Source organism: Dunckerocampus dactyliophorus, chromosome 10 (genome assembly GCF_027744805.1).
Source record: "Dunckerocampus dactyliophorus isolate RoL2022-P2 chromosome 10, RoL_Ddac_1.1, whole genome shotgun sequence".
NCBI classification, from domain to species: Eukaryota; Metazoa; Chordata; class Actinopteri; order Syngnathiformes; family Syngnathidae; genus Dunckerocampus; species Dunckerocampus dactyliophorus.
The window spans coordinates 18,200,936-18,223,216 of NC_072828.1; the positions used below are offsets into that span (position 1 = coordinate 18,200,936).

General features: G+C 40.3%; 1 protein-coding gene across 4 annotated transcripts in view; it reads right to left on the minus strand.

Moving 5' to 3' along the window:
* Positions 1–22,281, minus strand: part of LOC129188640 (carboxyl-terminal PDZ ligand of neuronal nitric oxide synthase protein-like) — a 99,005-nt gene that overhangs the window by 14,192 nt on the left and 62,532 nt on the right. For 3 of the 4 annotated variants that reach the window (XM_054789473.1, XM_054789476.1, XM_054789475.1), the window contains 4 exons: positions 15,047–15,246; positions 7,328–7,489; positions 6,145–6,310; positions 3,169–3,345 (listed from right to left, as the gene is read on the minus strand). In XM_054789473.1, the coding sequence (XP_054645448.1) occupies positions 3,169–3,345; positions 6,145–6,310; positions 7,328–7,489; positions 15,047–15,246 (705 nt within the window). The remainder of the gene's footprint in view (positions 1–3,168; positions 3,346–6,144; positions 6,311–7,327; positions 7,490–15,046; positions 15,247–22,281) is intronic. The other variant, XM_054789474.1, reaches the window with a different exon arrangement.

The following is a 22,281-nucleotide window of genomic DNA, read 5'->3' on the forward strand; positions in this document are numbered from 1 at the left end:
ATAGTGGATTAGGAGCAAATCACAAAACCTCAACAAAGACAAATTTCTGAAGGTCAGTGACAACTACTTCATAACATGCACCAACTAGGTCAAATAAGTCAAATGAATCACAAATAATCACATTATACAGGAAACCTCAAACACTCCACAGTGTGCATACATTCTTTTTTGGCTTTTCACCGGACCCCTGACGCCAGGCCTTGTCGTTTGACTCTCCAGAGACTGCCGCCGAAGTTAAGAACGCACTGCTGAGGTTCGCTGTTTAGTCGCTCTGTCGTTATGTGTCACGATTGACACGCAGATAGGCCCTCAGCTGCACTGCCACCAAAGATTAATTTACTTGTTGAGCTATTTGCATCTGGAGGGCCATATGTTTTGGATTACATATTAAACCCAGTCTCCGCTCATTATAGTCTCTCGCTCTGCATTTTGGTCACATCAATGCTGCCTGGCACTACACCCAGAAGTCAGCATTTGGAACAAATCCTTCCAGAGCTTGGGTGTGTCTCAGCTGAGGTCCCCGCTGCTTCAAAAGTTCCACATGTTTTTGTCTAATGCCAGGCTAAGTCAAAAGCCACCCATGAGGAATTTAATCTAACAGCACAGTTGTTTGCATGCGGTTCAACAAGTGGGAGGAAAGTTAATCCAAAAACCCAAAGGGAAGGTCCAAAGAATGTCAGTTTAATGATGAGGAGTGTAACCAGTAAAAGAACACACAATTGACTACAAATCAACTTTTTTGTATAAAACATGATGTCTGAAAAATGCCCCAATTGCTGCTCATTTTGTCTGTCAATATATATCAAACATAATACAAAAAAAAATTCAGGTTGATCCTAAAAAAAAAAAAGCTTTACATTTGAGAATGGCAAGTTTGCGCCTTTGCCGCTTCTAGGGTTAAGTTGCTGCGCGATGGTTATTTATTTTTTGACACTGTATAAAGTCAAACTGTTATGTTGAGTAATGACCTCCTGCCGTTTCCAGTGTATTGATGATCTCATCGCAAGTTCCCTTTTGGCTACACCTTGCTGAAATAAAGAGAAACTTCCTTTTAGCAAGCTGACCTGCCTGTGACAGTCTCATGTGAGACCTAAGAGTGCCACAATATTACATTTTTAGATATATATTTTACATTTTTTTAAATCACTTACAGCCTACCATAGTTCAGCCTCATGACAGCTTATGGTGATGCTTGTTGACTAGTTCATCACTGGGTTGATTCCAGGCCGAATACTTGATGCGGCTCAGCCTCAACCAGACCTCACAACGGCCCCCAGTTAAGTTGAGTTTCAGCATGCGAACAACATTGGTCAGCTTTTTCCACTTTCTGATCATTTTACGATGGCTAGTTTCACTTGACTTTTCTTTAACAATGCGATCAGAAGAGTCTGGCTTATGTTTGGAAGACATAATGGAGGTTAAAGTTGAAAATTAAAGAACAAAAGTGACATTGTCCTTCCTCGGTGTAGCTGCATGCAACTTCGTGTTACTTCAGGGCTATCCACACGGAAACGTTTTCAGGTCAGAACGGCAAAGTAGTTTGTCGTTTCAGTCTCTCATCCACACGGGAACTACGTTCTGGGTGACCTGAAAAGGTATTTTTTGAAAATGGCATCCAGAGTGGGAAAATCTGAAAACGCCGGCTTGTCGTTGCCTTGTAGACAGACAATACGAGAACCATGACGTTACCGACCCACCGCTGCCTCATCGCTGTCACGTGACCAGAAGTGAGCTGTGACGAAAAGCCAAACATATCTGAATATTTCGACGGACATAACTCACCCAAGTCGACACTCTCCTTGACTTATACTCCAGAATGACTCTCAAGAATAATTCCACTTCTCGTAATTCTAAAAGAGCCGCGTTGTGCGTTACATCGTTTTCACTCAGTGATTCGTTCCCGTCTAGATGCAACTATTTACTAATGCGGCACAGTATGGATGTGACTTTTTTTCAACCTGCCAAAAAAATAAATAAAAATCTCAGGAACGTTCCCGTGTGGACAGGGCCTTTGCCTATGTATTCTTGGACAGCACACACGTAACTAGTTCTCTTTTTCTTTGTGTACATTATTAATAATCTATGGGAGTGTGTTGGAACCATGAAACATTGTGAAACGCAGACGGCCTGTATACCATTTTAAAGAAGTTGCAGCGATCCTACTATACTGTATTCAGTGTGTGGCCAAACTCTAGCCTTTTTTTTTTTTGTGTCTGTCGGTCTGTAGGTTTTGTGTGTCTGTAGGTTTAATGGATGGGTCGGAGGTGGTCCATGAGGAAGGAGGTTTTTCAGAACTTCAGAAGCAACCGTTTGAGTACCTCTTCTCTCAAAAGTGGAGCAAAAAAGCGAAGGAGGAGGATAATAATAGGATAATTCTTTTCACGTTTGGTGATCATAAAGGTACACATATGACTACATAATAGGGGACAATTCAGCGAGTGTCATGGATTGTTATCAGATTATTATTTTTTTTTAGCACTTTTTGCAATAACTAATAAGGAATTTGGAAGACATCGGTGACCTCGCTGATATGCCGATAGGTGACATGATTAGATCTTGGTTTTGGTCAGGGCACACCTTTAGGGTAAGATCCCACACAGACAATCTGTTCTCTAAATAAGCAAGACACAGACACAGGCAGGTCAAACTTGACATCTTGTAGAATAATGAGGGGAACGAGATCAATTAAGTGCACTGGTAACCATGGGCATTTACTGTAAATGGAGAGACATTAGTAGGTGGAATGGCAAGCTGCTGTCTTCTCTGAAAGTAGCTTAGAGTGTTACACTGCTATTTCATCTCCCAGACAGTCGGGGGTTCCTTGTTGGTTAAGAACATTTAGCAGCCTCAGGGTCTCTGCATCTGTTCCCCAACCAAAGAAGTCCATCTCCTCCTCTTCCTCGTCCTCCCCTTCATCCTCACCCTCCTCGTCGTCACTGTCATCTGAGTTTGATTCATACTCCGACACAATGCCTGACTCGCGAAACCTAGCAAAGACTCGCCGCCCCAGAGATTCAGCGTCACAGCCTGACAGCTTTGCTGTGCCCTCAGGCACCTCCAGCCTGTTGGTGTTTAGAGGAGGGGGAGGTGAGGGGAGTCGAAGTGATGGAGGCCCTGGGGGTCCTGGAAGAAAACGAAAACATTCCAGTTTGAGAAGACGGTCCCTACCTAGTGGGCTTCCCAGAGTCCCATTGGCGGAAGCAAACGCGTTACTGGTCCCGTCAGTGGAGCAAAGCTGGGGTAAGTTCAGGGCAGACACCTCCGGTTTAGGGGTAGTCGGGTCACAGATTACCGGGGGCACAGTGGACCGAAAAGTAATCTCCAACAAACTGTCCAGGGATCCCACTGACAAGTAAAATACAGAAAAAGATGTGAACAGGGTTAGAATTCCCTACTGTTGATAGACACAAGTGGATGCACGATTCAATCAATACAAAGTAAGCTACTCAATTTGTGCTTATTAATAAATGCATTTATGTGTTACAGTATGTATGCAAAAAAAGAAGAATCAGGTGTGCCCAGTAAAACAAGTTTTGCTTTCTTCATTATAGAAACAAAGTATAATAAATAAGGTTTGTAACATTTGGTGCATCACTGTCTGCATATGAGGAGGGCGATACTGCAAATTTTAGTATTGATCTGATACCAAGTAAATACAGGGCCAGTGTCACAAATGCAAATGCGTTTTACGTGATTTTTTTTCACAACCATTAAACGACTTCATGATTTTAAGCAAAATAGGAAACAAAAGCAAAAACTACCATTGGATCTCATTTAAATCCTTTGGTAATTTCTCCCAATATCAAGATCAACTACACAACAAAAACAGATATTTGTTAAACTGAAAAATAAAGGAACTGAAAAATATTGATTTAATCACGCTAGCAATAATCCAATACTGATACCACCCTTGGTATCAATCTTTAATGCATACCCAGTGTGTACTGGACTAAAACTAGCCAGACACAAATGAAAATACACTTCCTTTTCAGATTGAGACCATATACAACTGAGGTAGCCCCTGTATGAAAAAAAAAGGTTGCCCTGAAATGTGATATTTTATGTATATACTGTATGTTTGTCTGGATATGTGTAGTGGTCATGGAGGTGATGATCGGAGCTGGTGGAGTGCCATGATTCAGCACATTATGGTAATCTGTTTTTCTTTGTTACCGTCATTGTCCAATTTGTGTTTTCTCTGCACCATTTATCTCCAAGGGGTATCCATTTCTCAGCAGGAATTTAATTGAAATGTTTTCTCTAGAGTTTGTTTTGGCTGGTTGCTCTTTTTTTTTCCAAGGACATTTATTTTCATAACTAGAATGAAGAACATTGGCACTGGCAGCAGGCCAAACAATATATGTTTAGTCGCTTTAACTTTAAGATTTACCATGTACAGTATATATGACACAAATCAGAATCCAAATACAGAGGAACCCGTTTATGTCGACGCCCCTTGGACTGGCTAACTTACACTGACATAAGTGGTAGTCAATATAACAGAAATCTAAACCTGGCTGAAGAGCCGCGTGTTGTCGAGCGCGGGTCTAGGGCCTAACCAATTACTCGATTAATCCAAACAACAAGCTTCAGATGAATGAATGAATTGTTGGCGTAAGCAAGACCGTCTTAAGTGAGTTCCAACTTATGATAACTTATTGTATATCATCTACATAAATGTTGTCTACTCTGTATAAAGGCAATTAACAAGTACACTTCTTAAGTCATTCTTCAGTATTTTGCTACAAGTGTCATAAAGTGTGTCACCTCTATCCCTATCCCTATTATCATTACAATATTACTGCTCTTTATCAAGCCATAATTGTGTGCATTGTTTCAGGACCTTGCCCCCCACATGTACACAATGAGTCTCTCTTCTAGTCAATGTTTCTCTCTTTTAGAATTGCAATTTTTCCTTGCCTCTGTCGACAAAGTGCTTTCTCAAGTGAGGTTCAGTTGAATTGCTCTAATGTGTGAGGAGTGTGGTCTTGAGCCTACTCTACAGTATATGAGAAATGCCCCAATATAACCTTTTATGTGAGTGTGCAATAAATTCTCAATTGCTAGAGGACCTGTTTTCAGTGGGTCACAGGTAAAAAAAAAAAATAAATCATACAAAAACAACATTCTCTTTTTATTCTTAAGGGGGTATTTTTAATGCAGCGGGTTGTCATCTATTAATACTTTTTAAGCAACAATGCTTACGGAGTGCGACCTGAAACCCACTTTAGGAGAAGCCCTACAAAACTTGTGAATATTTTGTGGCAAGCTTGAGTGACAAGAAATGGTCAGAGGCACCTCCGGCTTGCTTTAATGAAGAAGTCTTTCCCAGAACACTCTCTGCCGACACAGAACAAACGAGCAGGAGGTCATCAACACAGACGGCTATCTAGCTGGCAGTGCGAACAAAACCAACACAAATGGAGCACACAATGCAACTGCACCACACGGACTACGTGGGTATCAAAATAACGCTTAAACACAAACATACATGCAAAACTATACCCACACCTACAACTCACAAGGCATCCTGGGTAACCTCATGGCCATTTACTGAGGACAAACAAGAACGGAAACCTCAATGTGTAGTGTGCGGCAAGGTATTGGCAAAGGAGAGCATGTAGATGTCAAGCTGTCAAGGTATGAAGAAGTCATGTGACCAAAAAGAAAATTCACAGAGGTAAGCTTATCTCGTTATGAGTTTGTGATTAAAAAGCTGCTCCCAAAGGTTGTTAGTGAGATTCAATTATTAATTCATGTATTATTAATCATGGTGTTATTAAAAGCGTTAAATGTGTGTATTCTATCATTTTTTTGTTCATTGTTCATTTGAAGAGTTTAATCACAGCAATTGCACTACTTTGATTTTCTCTTTAACCTCTCATCCCGCTCCAAGTCCAGCTGCTCTGATTCAATTCCTCAGATATACCATCTACTGAAAACCTTTACAGTCATTTTTCTTAATAGTGCACTAAATTGCACATTAAATATAAGATATTGGAAAAATTTTAGTCTAAAAATTTCTGCAATGTGGGTCGTCGCTTGTCATTAAGGGGTGATGGCACAAGCAAACAGTTGAGAACCACTGCGGTAGATGAAATTGAGTTGAAACAATGTATTAATGTGTGGGGAAGCTATACTCACTGGAGTTAGGTCCAGTGATCTTGGTCTCCAGTTCCTGGATCTGTTTAACCAGGAGCGAGATGTGCTGCAGCAGATCTTTGTTTTGCAGCAGTAGCTGATGAACTCTAGCCTGGGCTTCCAGTCGAGCTGTGGCTTCTGCACTTAGCTGGTCTTTTAAGAGGTGAACCTTTCACGGGAAGAAATGAGATAGGTGGAGAGAGAGGAGGAGACAACAGGATATGAGGCAGAGTCATCTCAGTGCAATGCTGAAGAGCGATCAACATAATAGGAATCTTTTGCTCTGACAGGATGAAAATTGCTTTAAAGTTCTAACCAGTAGAAAGTTGAAAAGTAACATACTGTAATACTGATTTAGTATCTGATCTCAACTATCTCGTGTCTTTTGAAATCATTAGTTTTTGCTTTGATAAATACTGTAGATACATTCCAGAATTTTCCTTTAGAATTTAGACAAGGAGCGTGTTCCTACAATAACAATTGGGCCACTGATCTTAGCTGCACAAGCTCTCTTGGGGCAAAATTCTACAGCTCATTGGCCATTACATAAAACAATTTACTATATAACTTTACATAACTTTAGGTTGATTGAGTTCCAAAATAAAACAACACAACTCTAAAACTGAGTTGTATCACAATTCTCAAGCAAAGTTGGCCAATAATTTATTATTATTATTATTATTATTATTATTATTTCAAAATATGCTTTTTTGGTAACTTTGTTATACTTTAAGTTAGCAAAGTGAAAAGAGTACACAGTTTCAGCAACTTGAAATGTTCATTGGAGACCTACTCCATGACAAACTGTAACAATAATCGAAGAGCTGTTTGTGGGGTTTTGCTTTGCAAACTACAAAACACACAGTTCCTGGGGAAAATCTTACATCTCTGCTTAGTCTACTGTGGGTGTGGAAAATTTTAAGTACTTGTATGTTGATCCTATCAAAAATGGGCATCACTGGCTTGGCAGCTCCTAAACCAAACATTTCCAAACGCTGCAGTGGCGTATAATCCATAACAACAGAGCTGTGTACTGATTTAAGCACGGTGGTATTATTTTTGACCAGTTACAAGAGCCAAAAGGGAATAGGTTACAAAAATGAATAGGTTCTGTACTGACGGGCTCTAAAGGAAGACCTTCACAAAGACATGGCACATGTGTACAGTGTGTGTAGGGCAAACCCACCTGTGCCACAGCAACTTGTGTTTGCTGCTGTTGTTGCTGAAGCTGCTGTTGGAGAAGTTGGATCTGGTGGTGTACAGATAAAGGGGTGCCAGGTGATAGTACACTTGACGCAGGGAGCAGCATCCTGGGGCTGGACATCAGCAAGGAGGTGTCTTCTGAAGCCTGTCAAAATAAAGGGAGAGATGAAGTCAATGTACATGTGAACAAATAATTAGTTTAGCAAAAATGAAAAGAGTTCACTTTTAAATATGTTTTCATTTGTTAATCCATCCCACCACAAGGAAGCCTCATTTGTATCACTTTGTATCACTATACTGTACATAAGTCGGCTGTTGTGCAACTGTGCTTCACAACACAAGTCGAGTTGATGCCCAAAAGCTCAATTTTGATCTCATCTGACACATTACTGTTAGGAGATGGGAAATGAGTTCTGTTGTAGGCGTAGAGCTGCAAACAAGACTTATCTGCAACACAGAGATAACACACACCAAGACTTTTCTCTTGGAACAAAAGCACGCTGTTCTTCTTTAACTTCACACACATACACATAGATTTACTGTATTATGAGTAATCTTTCCTGTCTCCTTGCGGGGACGCTCAGCACTCTATCCAAAAATTGGCTGAAATCAGATCGGGCTAATACACCCACAAACAGTTAACGAGAAGTTTCCTGATCATTGAGACCGCCTCCATAGCAGGCCTATTAGTGTTTAAACTACCAAATATCTCGGTTGGTGGGATGACCATTCTCTCCAGCACTGCAATTGCTTGTATCTACACATTTTTAACTAATTCCTTACCAAAGACGCATTTATACATTTTTATAAACCCGAACGCCTGATCCCAAAGACGTATTTATATGTATTTTCCTTTTTCTTTGCGTGAAAAATCAGTCCAAATCGTCTTACATGGCCGGTACTGAAGGGGTTGTCTTTTGAAAAATGGCTGGGATTGAATGAGTTAATATTAAACTGTTAAACTTGACTTCAGACTCATAGCCTTATTCCGACAGTTGTTACAACAAAAGAATCTGGGTGGGCAGTGCCCTGTAAAAGGATCAGCCCTCCCAAGCCTTGTTAGAGTCATTCAGGTGTTCATTGACAAACTTCAGACCCCCCTGTACATGTGTCATCTTGAGCAGAGAAATCTTGAGATCCAGATCTCAGTTCATTACAGTAAAGTGTGTTACTAATGATTTTCTTGGTGAGTGTGGCCCCAGCGCCTCTGAGATCACAGTTTTCAGCACACTCGTATTTAAAAATTAATGAAGTCAAACCAACTTCAGCAATTGCAGTTTTTTTTTTCAATAATATTAATTGGGGTGCTGGATCAGGCCAAAGAACACTGCAATGCGGTGTTGTTTTTCGAAGGTTTTCTTTTGGATTAATTTCTGAAGAAATATGCAGGTAAAAGATGAGTGTTGTTTATATCACTGCCACTGCATGAACACTGCAAGATGCGTTCAGCCAACTTATGTGAACAAATGCTATTCTAGAGCATCTACTGTATCTATTAGAGTGGGAATTTTGAAAAGGTTGTTAAACAGCTCTCAGAACCCTTAACATACATCATTAACTTATCGTTTAAATTGGGTAAATTCTCAGATAACTAAATAGCTAATGTATTACCGAATTATTAGACTGGAGACAAAAAAAACAGAAACTAAGGGACAGTTTCCTTACTTTACAAAATTTTCCAAAACTATTGAGAAATAGGTTAGATACTCTTGGCATTCTTCCATTAGAGTTGACAATGGTCTGGCTTAGTTGTTGTTACACACAGCATTTCCTATTATGGCTGAAAAGTCAAATCAGTTATTGACAGTCCTTGGAGAAATGAATGCAACTACATGTTATGGTTGTAACTTTACACGTTTTTGTCTTCTGTCTCTTCTCTTTCTCGGATTCAAGGTGCCATTTTTCAGCTTCCTTAATGCCACTGGATACGAGATGGTGCCACTTCCCGTTCGTTTACTTTTACACGTTCTTCACTATTTTCTTTTCCTATTAGAAAACATTAATATGGGAACCTGTCAAACACAGGAAGTGAACAGACAATCAGTAATTGCTGAGACTCAGCGAAGGGGTAGAATTAAATAAGTTACACTTCTACCTACTTCCCTTCAGACATGTTGAATTGTGTAAGTGTAAATGTGATGTTTAAAGTGTAACTGGTTGATTAAATAACATGTTTTGGTAACACTTTACAATAAGGTACACAAAATTACAGTAGTTAGAGGAACAAACCTACCTAACCCTAACCACTACTCATTACTTCTTCATTATTTCCTCAGTAACTACTGTATTTTTGTGTACCTTATTGTAAAGTGTGACCATTTTTCTTTGTACATAATGTGAGTATAGTAGATAGAGAGCCAGAAAGGTATGAAGTGTTAGAACCTCAAAAAATTGCTGCTTGCAGTATAGTAATTTTAATGAGAGAAAAGACAGATATTCATTCATGAGGCTGCATTATCTTAACATTATGAAATTGTTTGATTTCTAATCCTTCATCATGTATGCTCAACCTCCCCGGGAAAGTCTATTCCAGAGTGCTGGAGAAAAGTGTATGACCAAACCGCAGCTCCAAGAGGCGCAAGGTGGCTTTCGTCCTGGTCGTAGAACACTGGACCTACACCCTTGTAGGGTACTGGAGGGTGCATGAGACTTTGCCCAACTGATCCACATTTGCTTGTTGGACTAAGAAAAGGCATTTGATCGTGTCTCTCACAGTGTCCTGTGGTGGAATGCTACTACGTGTCATTCGGTCCTTGTACAACTGGAGCAGAAGCCTGGTTTGCATTGTCAGCAGTATGTCGAGCCTGTCCCCGGTGAACGTTGGCCTCCGCCAAGGCTGCTCTTTGTCACTAATTCTGTACACAATTTTTACGGACAGAATTTCTAGACACAGCCAAGGTGTTGAGGGGGTCCAGTTTGAGGGCCTTACGATCTCTTCTCTGCTATTCGCGGATGATGTGGTCCAGCTGGCACTGGAAGAGGTTGATGAAGACCGGTAAGTCTGCACTTCGTTACTTACAGAGACTGCTGCCTCCACGACCCCAGACCCAGATAAGCGTAAGAAAATGGATAGGTGGATGATGTATGCTCTTCACAGCACTTTTTTTCAGCCTATTTTGCTGCCAAACCAAGTGCAAACATCCTGCTTTGACATGTGGATACACAGCCTGAACAATGATTGATGAGTATTCTCAGACTCCTGTGAGCTCATTTGATTAGAGTGCACTGAGGGACTTGTCAGTCTAAAGGGAGCTGACAAGATGATAATGAATTTTAACATATCCAGAATGCTTTCCTTTTCATGTGTGTCTCAAAAAATCTTGCAGCAAATCACCCTCTCCGCCCCTTCACGGATACACACACGTTTGAACAATGCACATGAGGACTGACCAAGAAGATACAGAAACAATTCAGTGCTACATTTTTCACTTTCAATTTCAAATCTAAATATCTAAAACCCATTAAGGATGTATTCATTCATTTAACCTGCAATATAAAGTCGAATGTCTGTAATGTCTGTCTAAGTCTGCCCCAGTGACCTAAGAATATCATCAATTTAGAGATTCTTTCAGTGATATCAGGGCCAACAGGTCATTTACTTGGGCCCACATAACACCTAAAATCTGGTACACAACCTCTCCTCTGGCATGATTGGAATAGCTGGACCACGACCTGCCAGATTGGTTATGCTCACATGCACGCAACACAGCTGTATCATATAATTACTGTAATGTGATTGCTCAGTAGGGATGGTCGATTTTATCAATCTTGCGATATATATTGATATTTTGTTTTCAAAGAAAGCATCGATCTTTCAGAGGTAAGTATCAATACAGTATATTAAGTCCCATTCAAATCCCCTGTGTTCCACGTGGAGGAGTGATTAGGTCTGCTAGCCGCTCCTGTCGCTACAGAGCATTTCCAAAGAGTTACTCAGACACTGATGCCTTCCTCTTCTGGTTCATGCAGTCACAGCAAGAGAGACAATAGCAGCAATAAACAGTACAGCACCTCAGTGCTTAAAATCAGATGTGTGGGAGCACTTTGGCTTTAAAAAGGAGGACAACACTTCAGATAGAAGTATGACGGTTTGCAAGATGGCGTTCTAATGTAAAATACTCGGGAAATACGACAACCCTCTGAGCCCACCTCAAAGTCACCACCCACACAGGTAACGTTAGCACAGAAACCCAAGAAGAAGGTGTGGCATGATCCAAAATAGACCATTCTTGTCAGTTGAATTATTGTATTTTGTAGAAGTCAATGCTTACTTAAAGTACCTGGGCCCGGTAATGCATAATAAAGATGAGCCATTTAATAATATCAATAAAAAAATAGCTTTCCTCGCAAGTTATAAATGGCAGACACCAGCTTAAGTAATACAAATATATAGAAAGAAATAACAAGATAAGTTTTGAAATAATTCTCAAAGTCAGGAAAATTGCAGTGTACAAATGTTGGCACAAGCAAACAAGAACGAAGCACAAAAGCCAGCGGGGAAAGGGACATCACATAAAATAAGACAAATAAAGATATTGTGGTGAACAATTTTGCCAGCTCACTAAAGGGCCCGTGTGCCAAAGAGCACAGTGATCAAACATTTTAAACCCTCTTTGTACAGTTATCATGCTCTGCAATTTCAATCAAAAACAAAATTCCCCTCCAGTGCATGGAGCTTTAAATCCCAGTAAACCACCCACGGTATCTCTGCTGCACTGCCAACAATTGTTGTTGTTCAAATACCTCCGGCAAGACAGACCAGAGAGTATTTAGCTGGTTAAAGACAGAATGCTGATGGTGGGGTGCCTTCAGCCAGAGAGGAGGCAACTTGAATGAAAGCTGTAAACTCAATCAAATCCAAAGCCTCTTTCACAGAGATTCCACAAAAATGCAGTCGCAAGAGAGACGTAACAGTAGAGCACGCATGCAAAGGAGCTGAGTCATAGAATGACTAATGTGATCACACCTTACCCGGTCTTCATGGTATAGTGGGGGAAATTATTATATGTTACCCTGCTGATTTTTTTTAATGTTACCCACTTACAACGACATAAACAGTCCATCATTTTTATGCTCAGTTTATTTCAGAGGGAGACAGAATATCAACAAAACAAATCTGAAACCACAAAACGATAAATTAGCTTGTATTTGACTGAGTGACAGTATTGGATTCTCAAAATTAGTATGAGTGATAAGGAAATCTTTGTTTCCTTGGCGTGTGTTTGGGTCATTGCTATGCCGGAAGACCCATGACCCTTGTTCCTCAGTTCCGTAATCTTCCTGCATCCTTGGCAGAGAAACATCCCCAAAGCAGAATCAATGGTGTTCTTGGGGTCATCTTCTACCTCCAAAAACGGCAAGTTGAGTCAATGGCAAATGGCTCCATTTTGGTCTCATCTGACCAAATTAAATTCACCCAAGCCTTCTCTGAGTCATTGATTTGTTTGTTTGCTTACTTCAGACGGGCCTGTGCATGTGTCCTCTTGAGCAGGGGGACCTTGTGGCCACTCCAGGATCTCACTCCATTACAGTCAAGTGTGTTATCAATGTTTTTCTAGGGGACTATGGTCCCAGCTCCCTCATTAAGATCATTAAGAAGCTCCTTCTGTGTATTTCTGGGCTGATCTCTCATATTGATAACCACTAGCAAGCCAAGCCAACCGTCGCTAACGGCTGAACTTCAAAGGTATTGCCTAGCAACTGAACAACTCACGGCCGCAAAGAGGCTTCTCTCGCCTCGATGAATGCCCATCAGGACAAGGAGGAGGAAGATCCAGTAACCAGGTACTCTCAGAGAGATACTAACGATGGTGAATTACATCAGGGAAAATCTAAAACATCCACTGACTGGAATGGAATATGGTACATAAACTGTGTGGGGCCCTAAGAAAATTTTGAAATGTTCAAAATTTCTGGCACACAATCTTCGTGCTAGTTGCATGACATAGTCGTGAACATTTCACAACCTATGTGCAAGCAATCAAAGCGTGTCACACGCTCATGAATGGGTTAACTTTTCCACTGCCTCTTGGAAAAAGTCTGGGGAATTCTTGGATCTTCCTTGTGAAGTTGTGTTAATAACTGACCATGATGTCCAAAGTGATGTCTTCTAGTTAGCCATTCCTCACCCACACGTCCGTGCTTTATGCCTTCTTCTTTCTGCATTCTATCTTGGGATTCAGCAAGTAATACTAGTACTACAGCTGCAACATAATATAGACACTTTTTCTGCAATGAGAGCTCTTTCCCTGGAGTTCAACATCTTGTAGGTTCCTTGTAAATAGAGGAATTAATGAAGCTAAGGGTGATGCCTATTGTAAACGTGGCACCAAAAGCGGGACCAAATAATGCCACGACTGTTCCATGGATGCAGAATGTGGTGCCGATAATGCTTATCCATGCGGGAACAATGCGCGTCGTGCATACTATATTGTACACTAGACATAAACAATACTTGACTTAAGTGTAAATAAGTCTTGCTGGAGCATGGCATTTCGTGCAAATGTTCACCATGTTCGGTCACAAATTGTGTGCCTTATACATAACTTATGCGTAAACACAACACAAACGGTGCGTAAAAGTAGTCTTCACAATTTGCGGGCATACCATCTAAATGGCACGCATTGCTAGAACGAATTGCAGGACAATGCAGAGGCAAAATTCGTGCATGTGTCAAGGTGGCGTTAGTCTGAGCACAAGCCAGCACGGGCCAGGAGAGGGAAGCTCGGCATGACCTCGGCAAGCAAGACGACTCTGGATATACTGTCGTGTAGCATCAACATTTAAGCATAGATTGATCGTCCCACATTGTTCTTCTTGTACATTGTAAATAATTAGCTGTAAATGTGAGTAAATGCTGATTGATTTCATTCGCACAACAAAAATAAATAAATAAATACACTAACTTTAAAAACGGGTGGGCAAAGGTTGTGATTTCAATAGCTTCCACTCTGTAACTTGGTTTCTGTATATGTATTCTTTAATGCAAAGGCAAAGAAATGCACCATTCTTCAATGGCTATGTCAATTGCTTGAGCTAAACCTAATAGAGCATACTTTTCATTTACTGAGGATAAAAGTGAAGGCAGTGAGACCCACAAACTAACACTATCACGAATGGTAAGGGCTTTTCTTTGCAGTATATACAGTAGTTATACGAGTATTTCCCTGTTTACCAACACACTTGAACCAGCTTTCTTATTTTATTTCCAAACTTCCTTTCTGAACTTATGATCCATTCACCCATTGTTATGTGCTATGTTTTATGTAGAATAAAACAATAGAATGCCTTTTATTGTCACTATACACGTGTACAATGACATTTAAAGTAGCTCCTTCTCTGTGCAGCTACGTATGTAATGTGAGTTAAATGTGTTTAAATGTGTGTTCAAACTGGGGCAACAAGGGCCCCACTATCCTTTCTCTTATTTTGTATCTATACCGTGCAGTATATAGATGTCCATACAGTATATTAACTTTTCTCTTGATAAAATACTTCAAATGTGATGGGAAGCAATATGCCAACTTTCAATACGTTTTCGTGCCAAACTGTAATTCCTGTCAAAAACAATCAACAAATCTGTGTTGATGAAGAAATTATGTGACCTTTAACTCTAGCTACCTAGAGCCTGTTGGATCAGACATGAATAAATGTCAGTCAGTAGAACAAAAACCGTCATAGTGAATATCCACTCATCTTTTACCTTGTTGTCTGAGTGGTTGAGGTCTGATGTCTTGGCTGTGGCATCCAGATCTGTCACCCCTCTGTTTATGTTCAGTTCCTCTGAGATCGGTATTTGGTTTGTCTCATCAGCATCGATGTCTGTCTCCTCTGCTGCAGTTGTAGCCTTCTCTACTCCTGGTATCTCTTGAGATGAGCCAACTAAAGCACACACACATACAGCTGGATGAACATGCACACAATGTAGGTATGAGCATGTACACAGGCACACATGGGTGGACACAAACAAACACAAGCAAGTAAAGCACTTGATCCATACACTATTAGACTAGTTGCTTGCAATGAATGCATCTTCAATGTACAGTATTATCTGTTTAGAAGTAAGTATTTAATAAAGAAATGTAGATGGTAGTTCAAAAATGAAAATACAGCGACATAGAGAAAAAGGAAATAAACTCAGGGCCTGCTTTATCTAATATATACATCTATTATTGTGGTGTATTATAACATATTATACAATAATAATATTATTATGTACTGCATATATAACCTATATACTGTACTCTGTACAGTAATCCCTTGTTCATCGCGGTTAATTGGTTCCACAAGCAATTTAGAGTCTCCAATCAATCTAACATGTACAGTATATTTTGGGGATGTTTTATGCTTGGAAATGCTTAATTTAGGCAAAAAATGCATAAAATTATCTTAAATATGCATTTTGTTTTTATGAATAATATATATAGTATTATATATTCAGGCACAAAACACCATGATTTATTAATTCATTAATATATTTAGGAAAAACCGTGAGAGAGTGAAGCCGCAAAATTTTAACTTCTATGACGCTGTTCAAACATCGCTCCCTCACTCTATCGGGGGTTTATGAAAAGTAATTCATTAAAGACTGCTGTTTTGTGGTTGCCTATGAACAAAAATGAAAAAAAAACAAGTTACACAGTATGTAGTATTCTGGCCACTAGACATCAGTAATGTTACATGACATTAGATCAGATTACCTTCACACTGCATGTAGTCAGCCACGGCATGTCCAACAAGATATACTTCCACCCAATACTCCTTCCATTCCGTGTGGAAGTGGTAAGATTTTAGTTTCTTACTTTGTCCTTCTTCCCCACTCAGTTTGAAACACTTTCTTATGTTTAGAATAAGTCAACTGGAGAGGCTAACTAGTTAGCTCAGTAGCTTGCTAGTGGCGGCCATCTCTTGCAGTGATCCCGTAGCCTGCGCATTACAGTTGAGCAATGTGTTATAAACAATGACTAATAGGAGTGTAAAGGTGACTATAGGGGTGTTATTTAATGTCTAAAATGCTCTAAAAATGGTAAGACAAGGTCACAACTGGACGTATGATTTTTTTGGCTGTGCAATTTTTGGCATTCCCCAAATTGCTGTGTTTTTTCTTTTGTTCGTAGTTGTGGTGACCATGAAGAAGTCACGGAGGATGTACGAAATATCTGAACGTGCATTGCCCGCACTACACTACGTCTTCATGCATGGACGATGCATGAAGACGTACGAAGTGCGTACGTTTGTCTTGTAACCTGAGAAAAACACAAGTGCCCGTAGAGTTTGTTAGACATGACAAAGAACCTCTGCGGCCGGTCTGTGGCCAGTCCACAGCTCGAAAAACAGTACATCACACCTGCATCCTCCGTGCGTGTAGGAGCCTGTACGACCGAATGTGACCTAGGCTTTGTCGCGGTCGGATCTGGAACCAAGTAACCGTGACAAACGTCATGCAATTGTATTTATTTATTATGTAAATTTTTTCTGTCCACTTTTAATTATTTAGAATTTTATTTAGAATTCTTTATTACTACATAAGATATCTACAAACTTAACTTTCTATTATACTGTATTTGTTTATTTATTATTCTTTATTACAAAATAAGCTAAAACCAATTTTTGATATGATTAATAAGAACAATGGCGCAGTTACTCATTACTGAATGTGTTTTTGAAAACTGTATTTCTATTTTAGGGAGATTTCAGGTTTTTTTTTGTGATCTGAAACATTTTATCAGCTGATGAACAGCCTATATCAGTTTAATGGTCGCTTGCAATAAATATCTACCATTTCTTATTTTTGCATTTTGATACTCAGAACCTCCTTAACATGCAACATTGTAAAATGTAAATTCTTGCAATTTTTCAGCTGGTCTTAATATTTTCATCCGGAGTGTATAGTGAAAAATGTACAGTTTATACATGTGATCGGTATCAGTATCAGCCGATCTCACTCGTGAATGATCGGTATCAAAGTCGTCAGCATAAAACCCTGATCGGAGCGTCCCGAATATAAATGCTTTACCAAGGGGTTTCCTGTAATGTGTATGAGGAAATGTTCTCTAAAAACGGTTCCTTTTTCATATTCTTTCATTTCACACATACTGCATAATCTCACTAAATTGACAGATTGAGAAGAAGGTATTAGCTTTCATGTCCTAGAGGCTTGGCATCTTGTTGTGATGTTCTATTCTCGCTCGGATAAGACATCTGATTAATGAGATTAATTATATTTTCATGTGCTAAACCACTGTGCACTGTGATTCTAAGTATGCTGCAAACCCTATAACTCACAGTCAAACATCACTTGCTTTGTACTTTGACCCAGTTTCAGTTTTCTTCTGCACTACACAACCAAACTCTAGCCCCTCTCCTGCTCTCTATTTCATTGCCACATTTCCACTTGTCCCTCTTTTCAATGTATCCTTCCATACTTGTGCTTCCTACCAGACGTTTCTCAAACCTAACCACAGTTGTACTGTACTGCATTCCATTGTTACGTTAATTAGTTCCCAAGATAAGCTTATTGGCTGTGTGGAGGCTTGTGTCACTGAACCCTCGTATGACTTGAATCTGTGAGTGTGTGAATGTGTGCGTATGAATGATGATGTACGCATATGGGTTCCTCATCACAAAGCATGGCCCATTATAGCGTGTTTGTGATCTCGTGGCTCGCTCATCAGCATGTGAAAGCAGGTTCATCTCTGCAGGGCTGCAGAAGCGAGTGGAGGTAACACAGCCCGCCTCAATGCTCTCTGATTGGGGTGGGGAGGGTAACTGACTGTAATGCTTGTGAATATATGCCTAATGTGCTGCTATAAGGCTGTGGATAGAAGTGTGTGTTGCCCTCTTTCTTTGGACTCATCCTCCGTTACTTTGTCCAGCTGGCTAACAAAAATGACAATGGCTGAATAAATGAATGTTCATATAGTGAAAGCTGGAAAATGTACTTTTTAATTGCTTGTGTAGATGGGTCATTCTCCTGAAAGGGATGCCAAAAGCATAACATAGCAAAGAAAAATTGAAGTTATTCTCTAACCAATTTGCATATTAAAATAAAGTATCGCTTGTTCTGTTTCAGTTTGTCAAGAAAAACCTGCAAGAAAATACGTCTGTGTAGGCTCTCAGTCGTACAGGAGTTGTCCATCGAGGAAAAGGCTTCTTGAGACGTCATCTGTACTTCTGTGTAGAAGGTGTCGGACGTTTCGCTCCTCATCCGAAGAGCTTCGTCAGCAAACTAATAAGTGCTGGTAGCTTAGGCCTTAAATACAGTAAGAGTGGGCGGAATTGGTGTGCCAACACCCTCCTCCTATTGGTTCGTTACACTAAGCCTGGGCGGAGCAGTGGTATAATCCTATCCTGTTATTCACACCTACGATAAAAGGGAAGTGTCGCTCCCTGAATTGGGTATGAACGACTCTGATACTGGCTTGTTAGCATCTATTGTTCTGGCTCGGCCCTGCCTTCACCTCATTTGCAAGACTAAGAGCTGTGGGTTTTGGTCTCAGTAACCTGCTGAACACAGGGTCCAAATTAAACCTCAAACCACCATTCCGATTCAATGATGGGTTCTGCTGTTTGACAAAAATAGCTTCCTTAACTCCTCTTTCAAACCATCTGTTTTCTTTGGCCAAAATCTTAACCTCGCTGTCCTGAAAAGAGTGATTGGTAGCTTTCAGGTGTAGATGTACTGCTGATTGAGGACCACTAGCATTGTCCCTGCGATGTTGATAAAGCCTTTTTTGGAGCATTTGCTTAGTTTCCCCAATGTAGTGCTCTTTGCATTCCTCATCTTTACAGTGGATGGAATAGACCACATTGCTCTGTTTCTGGTTTGGAGCCTTGTCTTTAGGATGCACTAATTTTTGTCTCAGGGTATTTACTGGTTTGAAATAGGTAGGAATTTTGTGTTGCCATAAGATCCTCTGGAGTTTTTCGGAGACCCCCGCTACATAAGGGACTACCACTCCTCTCCTTTTTGCTTCTGTGGGCTTTTGGGTTTCTTTCCCTACTCTCTTCTTTTGACATTTGTTAAAAGCCCACCGTGGGTACCCACAGGTTGAGAGCGCTCTCTGGACATGTTGTGTCTCCTTTTTCTTTCCCTCAGCACTAGTTGGTATTTGTTCCGCTCTATGTTGGAGGGTCCTAATAACCCCTAGTTTATGTTGTAGTGGATGGTTTGATTCAAAAAGCAGGTATTGGTCAGTGTGTGTGGCCTTTCTAAAGACCTCTGTAAGTAGCTGTCTGTCCTTTCCTATAATTACCTTGCAGTCTAAGAAGGCTAGTTGGTTTTCTTTAGTGTCCTCGCGAGTAAATTTGATATTGGTGTCCACCGCATTGATGTGATCTGTGAAAGACTGAATTTCTTGTTTTTTGATTATGACAAAGGTGTCATCCACGTATCTAAACCAGTGCCTTGGTTTTGTCCCTGAGAAGGATGTGAGAGCCTGTTTCTCCATCTCTTCCATGTACAGATTCGCCACTATGGGTGAGACTGGTGAGCCCATAGCACAACCATGAATTTGTCTGTAGAATTTCCCTCTAAACTGAAAATATGTGGTGTTAAGGCAAATTTCCAGTAATTGGCAGATGTGGTCAGCACTAAGTTTTGTTCTCCGATGCAGAGTTGAGTCCTCGAGCAGTCTCTTCCTCACCACCGAGACTGCTGCTGAGGTGGGGACAGATGTGAAAAGTGAAGTCACATCATAAGACACCAAAGTTTCCTCTGGCTCCAATCTGAGGTCTTTGATGCTCGCCACAAACCCTTTTGTGTTCTCTATATGATGATCAGTGTTGCCTACCAATGGGGATAAGACTGTTTTTACATATTTCGCTACATTGTACGTGGTAGAGTCAATGCTACAGACAATGGGTCTGAGGGGAAACCCTTCCTTGTGGATTTTTGGAAGGCCATAGATACATGGTGTAGCCTCCCCAGGGTATAACCTATGATACATCTGTCTGTCAATTAGTTCTTCCTTCTCTAACTTTTGGAGACAGTGTATGATTTCTTTCTTATACCTACTGGATGGGTCCCTTTTAAGTTGCTCATATGTGTTGGCATCACTAATTAGACTTGTTATTTTTTCTTCGTAGTCCAATGTGTTGAGAACCACTGTGCATCTGCCCTTATGTAGCGGGGGTCTCCGAAAAACTCCAGAGGATCTTATGGCAACACAAAATTCCTACCTATTTCAAACCAGTAAATACCCTGAGACAAAAATTAGTGCATCCTAAAGACAAGGCTCCAAACCAGAAACAGCCTGCCAGCTTCTGGTCGTCGGATTCCAAATGTGAATATTTACTACAGTGACATTTTGTTTTTAAAACATACAAGCAATGCAATTAGTTTGGAGCTCGTTTTTGTCCCATGGGGAAGACACAGGTGGATATCACGTTCATGGGGTTTGTATTAACTTTTTCAAGTGTCACTGAAGACCTTTACTCTCTTGTTGTCATTATACTAATTGTGTCTTGTCCTCAAAACACTATTTGTGTGTGGTTACTTGATGAACATAAACACATAGCGTGCCCAGCCTTATGATGGGGACAGTATAACTGGGGGCTCCTATCTCGCCAGGTGATTTTGAGGAGCTCACAAATGGTCAAAGAATATTTGCTGCAACTCTTAGTATTTTTTCTTATAATAACTGTTGAATTCAGACTTCATGCCTTTATGTAATGACAAATGAGCACAAAATAGCATAAAGACGATGGCCACACTGTTCGAGTGGAGATCTGCTTGGTAAATAAAGTGTAATTTAAATGTTGCCAGTAAAAAATAAAACACAAATAGCTGACAGCTCTACTAGTGTTGAAAGTTGAAGCTGTGGTATAGTTGTTTAGATATTTCAGCTGTCACAAAAGCAAAAAAATGTGTCTATGTGAAAGTTATGCTTGAAATGTATCATTTCATTTCTCCCTTTTCTTGTTGGGAACTGCTATGTTCTACTGCTGATTATTAAAGAACAGAAAAAGGTAGAAACAAACATTTTTTTTATGATGAAAGACAAGAGTCTTATCTTTCTTTTGGTAGGTCTATATAGCCATAGAAGGGCCTAGTGTTTAGCCCACACTAATGGTCGGGCCAAGTGCCCTAGGCATGTTGACCACACAGTCAGGAGATATGGAAGATCTTGGTTCGAATATCCGTTGGTCATCTCTGTGTGGAGTTTGCATGTTTGCTCCGGGTACTCCGGTTTCCTCCCACATTCCAAAAACATGCATGTTAGGTTAATTGGAGACTCTAAATTGTTCATAGGTATGAATGTGAGTGTGAATGGTTGTTTGTCTATATGTACCCTGCGATTGGCTGGCGACCAGTCCAGGGTGTACACTGCCTCTCGTCAGAAGTCAGCTGGGATAGCCTCCAGCATACCCACGAGCCAAGTGAGGATAAGCGGCATAGAAGATGGATGGATGGATATATAGCTATTGAACACAATATTCTTTGTGCTGTCAGTCAAAATCGTCTAAAATGGTCGGTACTGAAGGGGTGGCTTTTGAAAAACGGCTGGGATTGAATGAGTTAAAAATCTTTAGTGGTCCCTGTGAGAAAGACTTTAAAACTGCTTTTGAAAAGGCCAGAAAACAAACAAATTGCATAAACCAGATCCTTAATGAAGAGGCATCCGAGTTAGGCGACTGCACACAACCAGCCCTGAGCAATTAGGAAGGGTTTTTTTTGCCTATAGCTCAAGGCATCAACAATTCATGAGAAAGAAACGAGCTCATTTCAAGCAACTTACTAAATGTGTTAATCATTCCATATTTGGCAAGTTGATGTGATATACACCAGACACCTGCACCAAAAGTATTTGTCCATCAGCTATAGCAGGTATAACCATAGCACAACATACACTATTTCACCATTTTATTGTGGGGATTACAATAAATTAACATTTTATACAAATTTGAAACAGAATTAAAGCATGGATGTGTTGCACA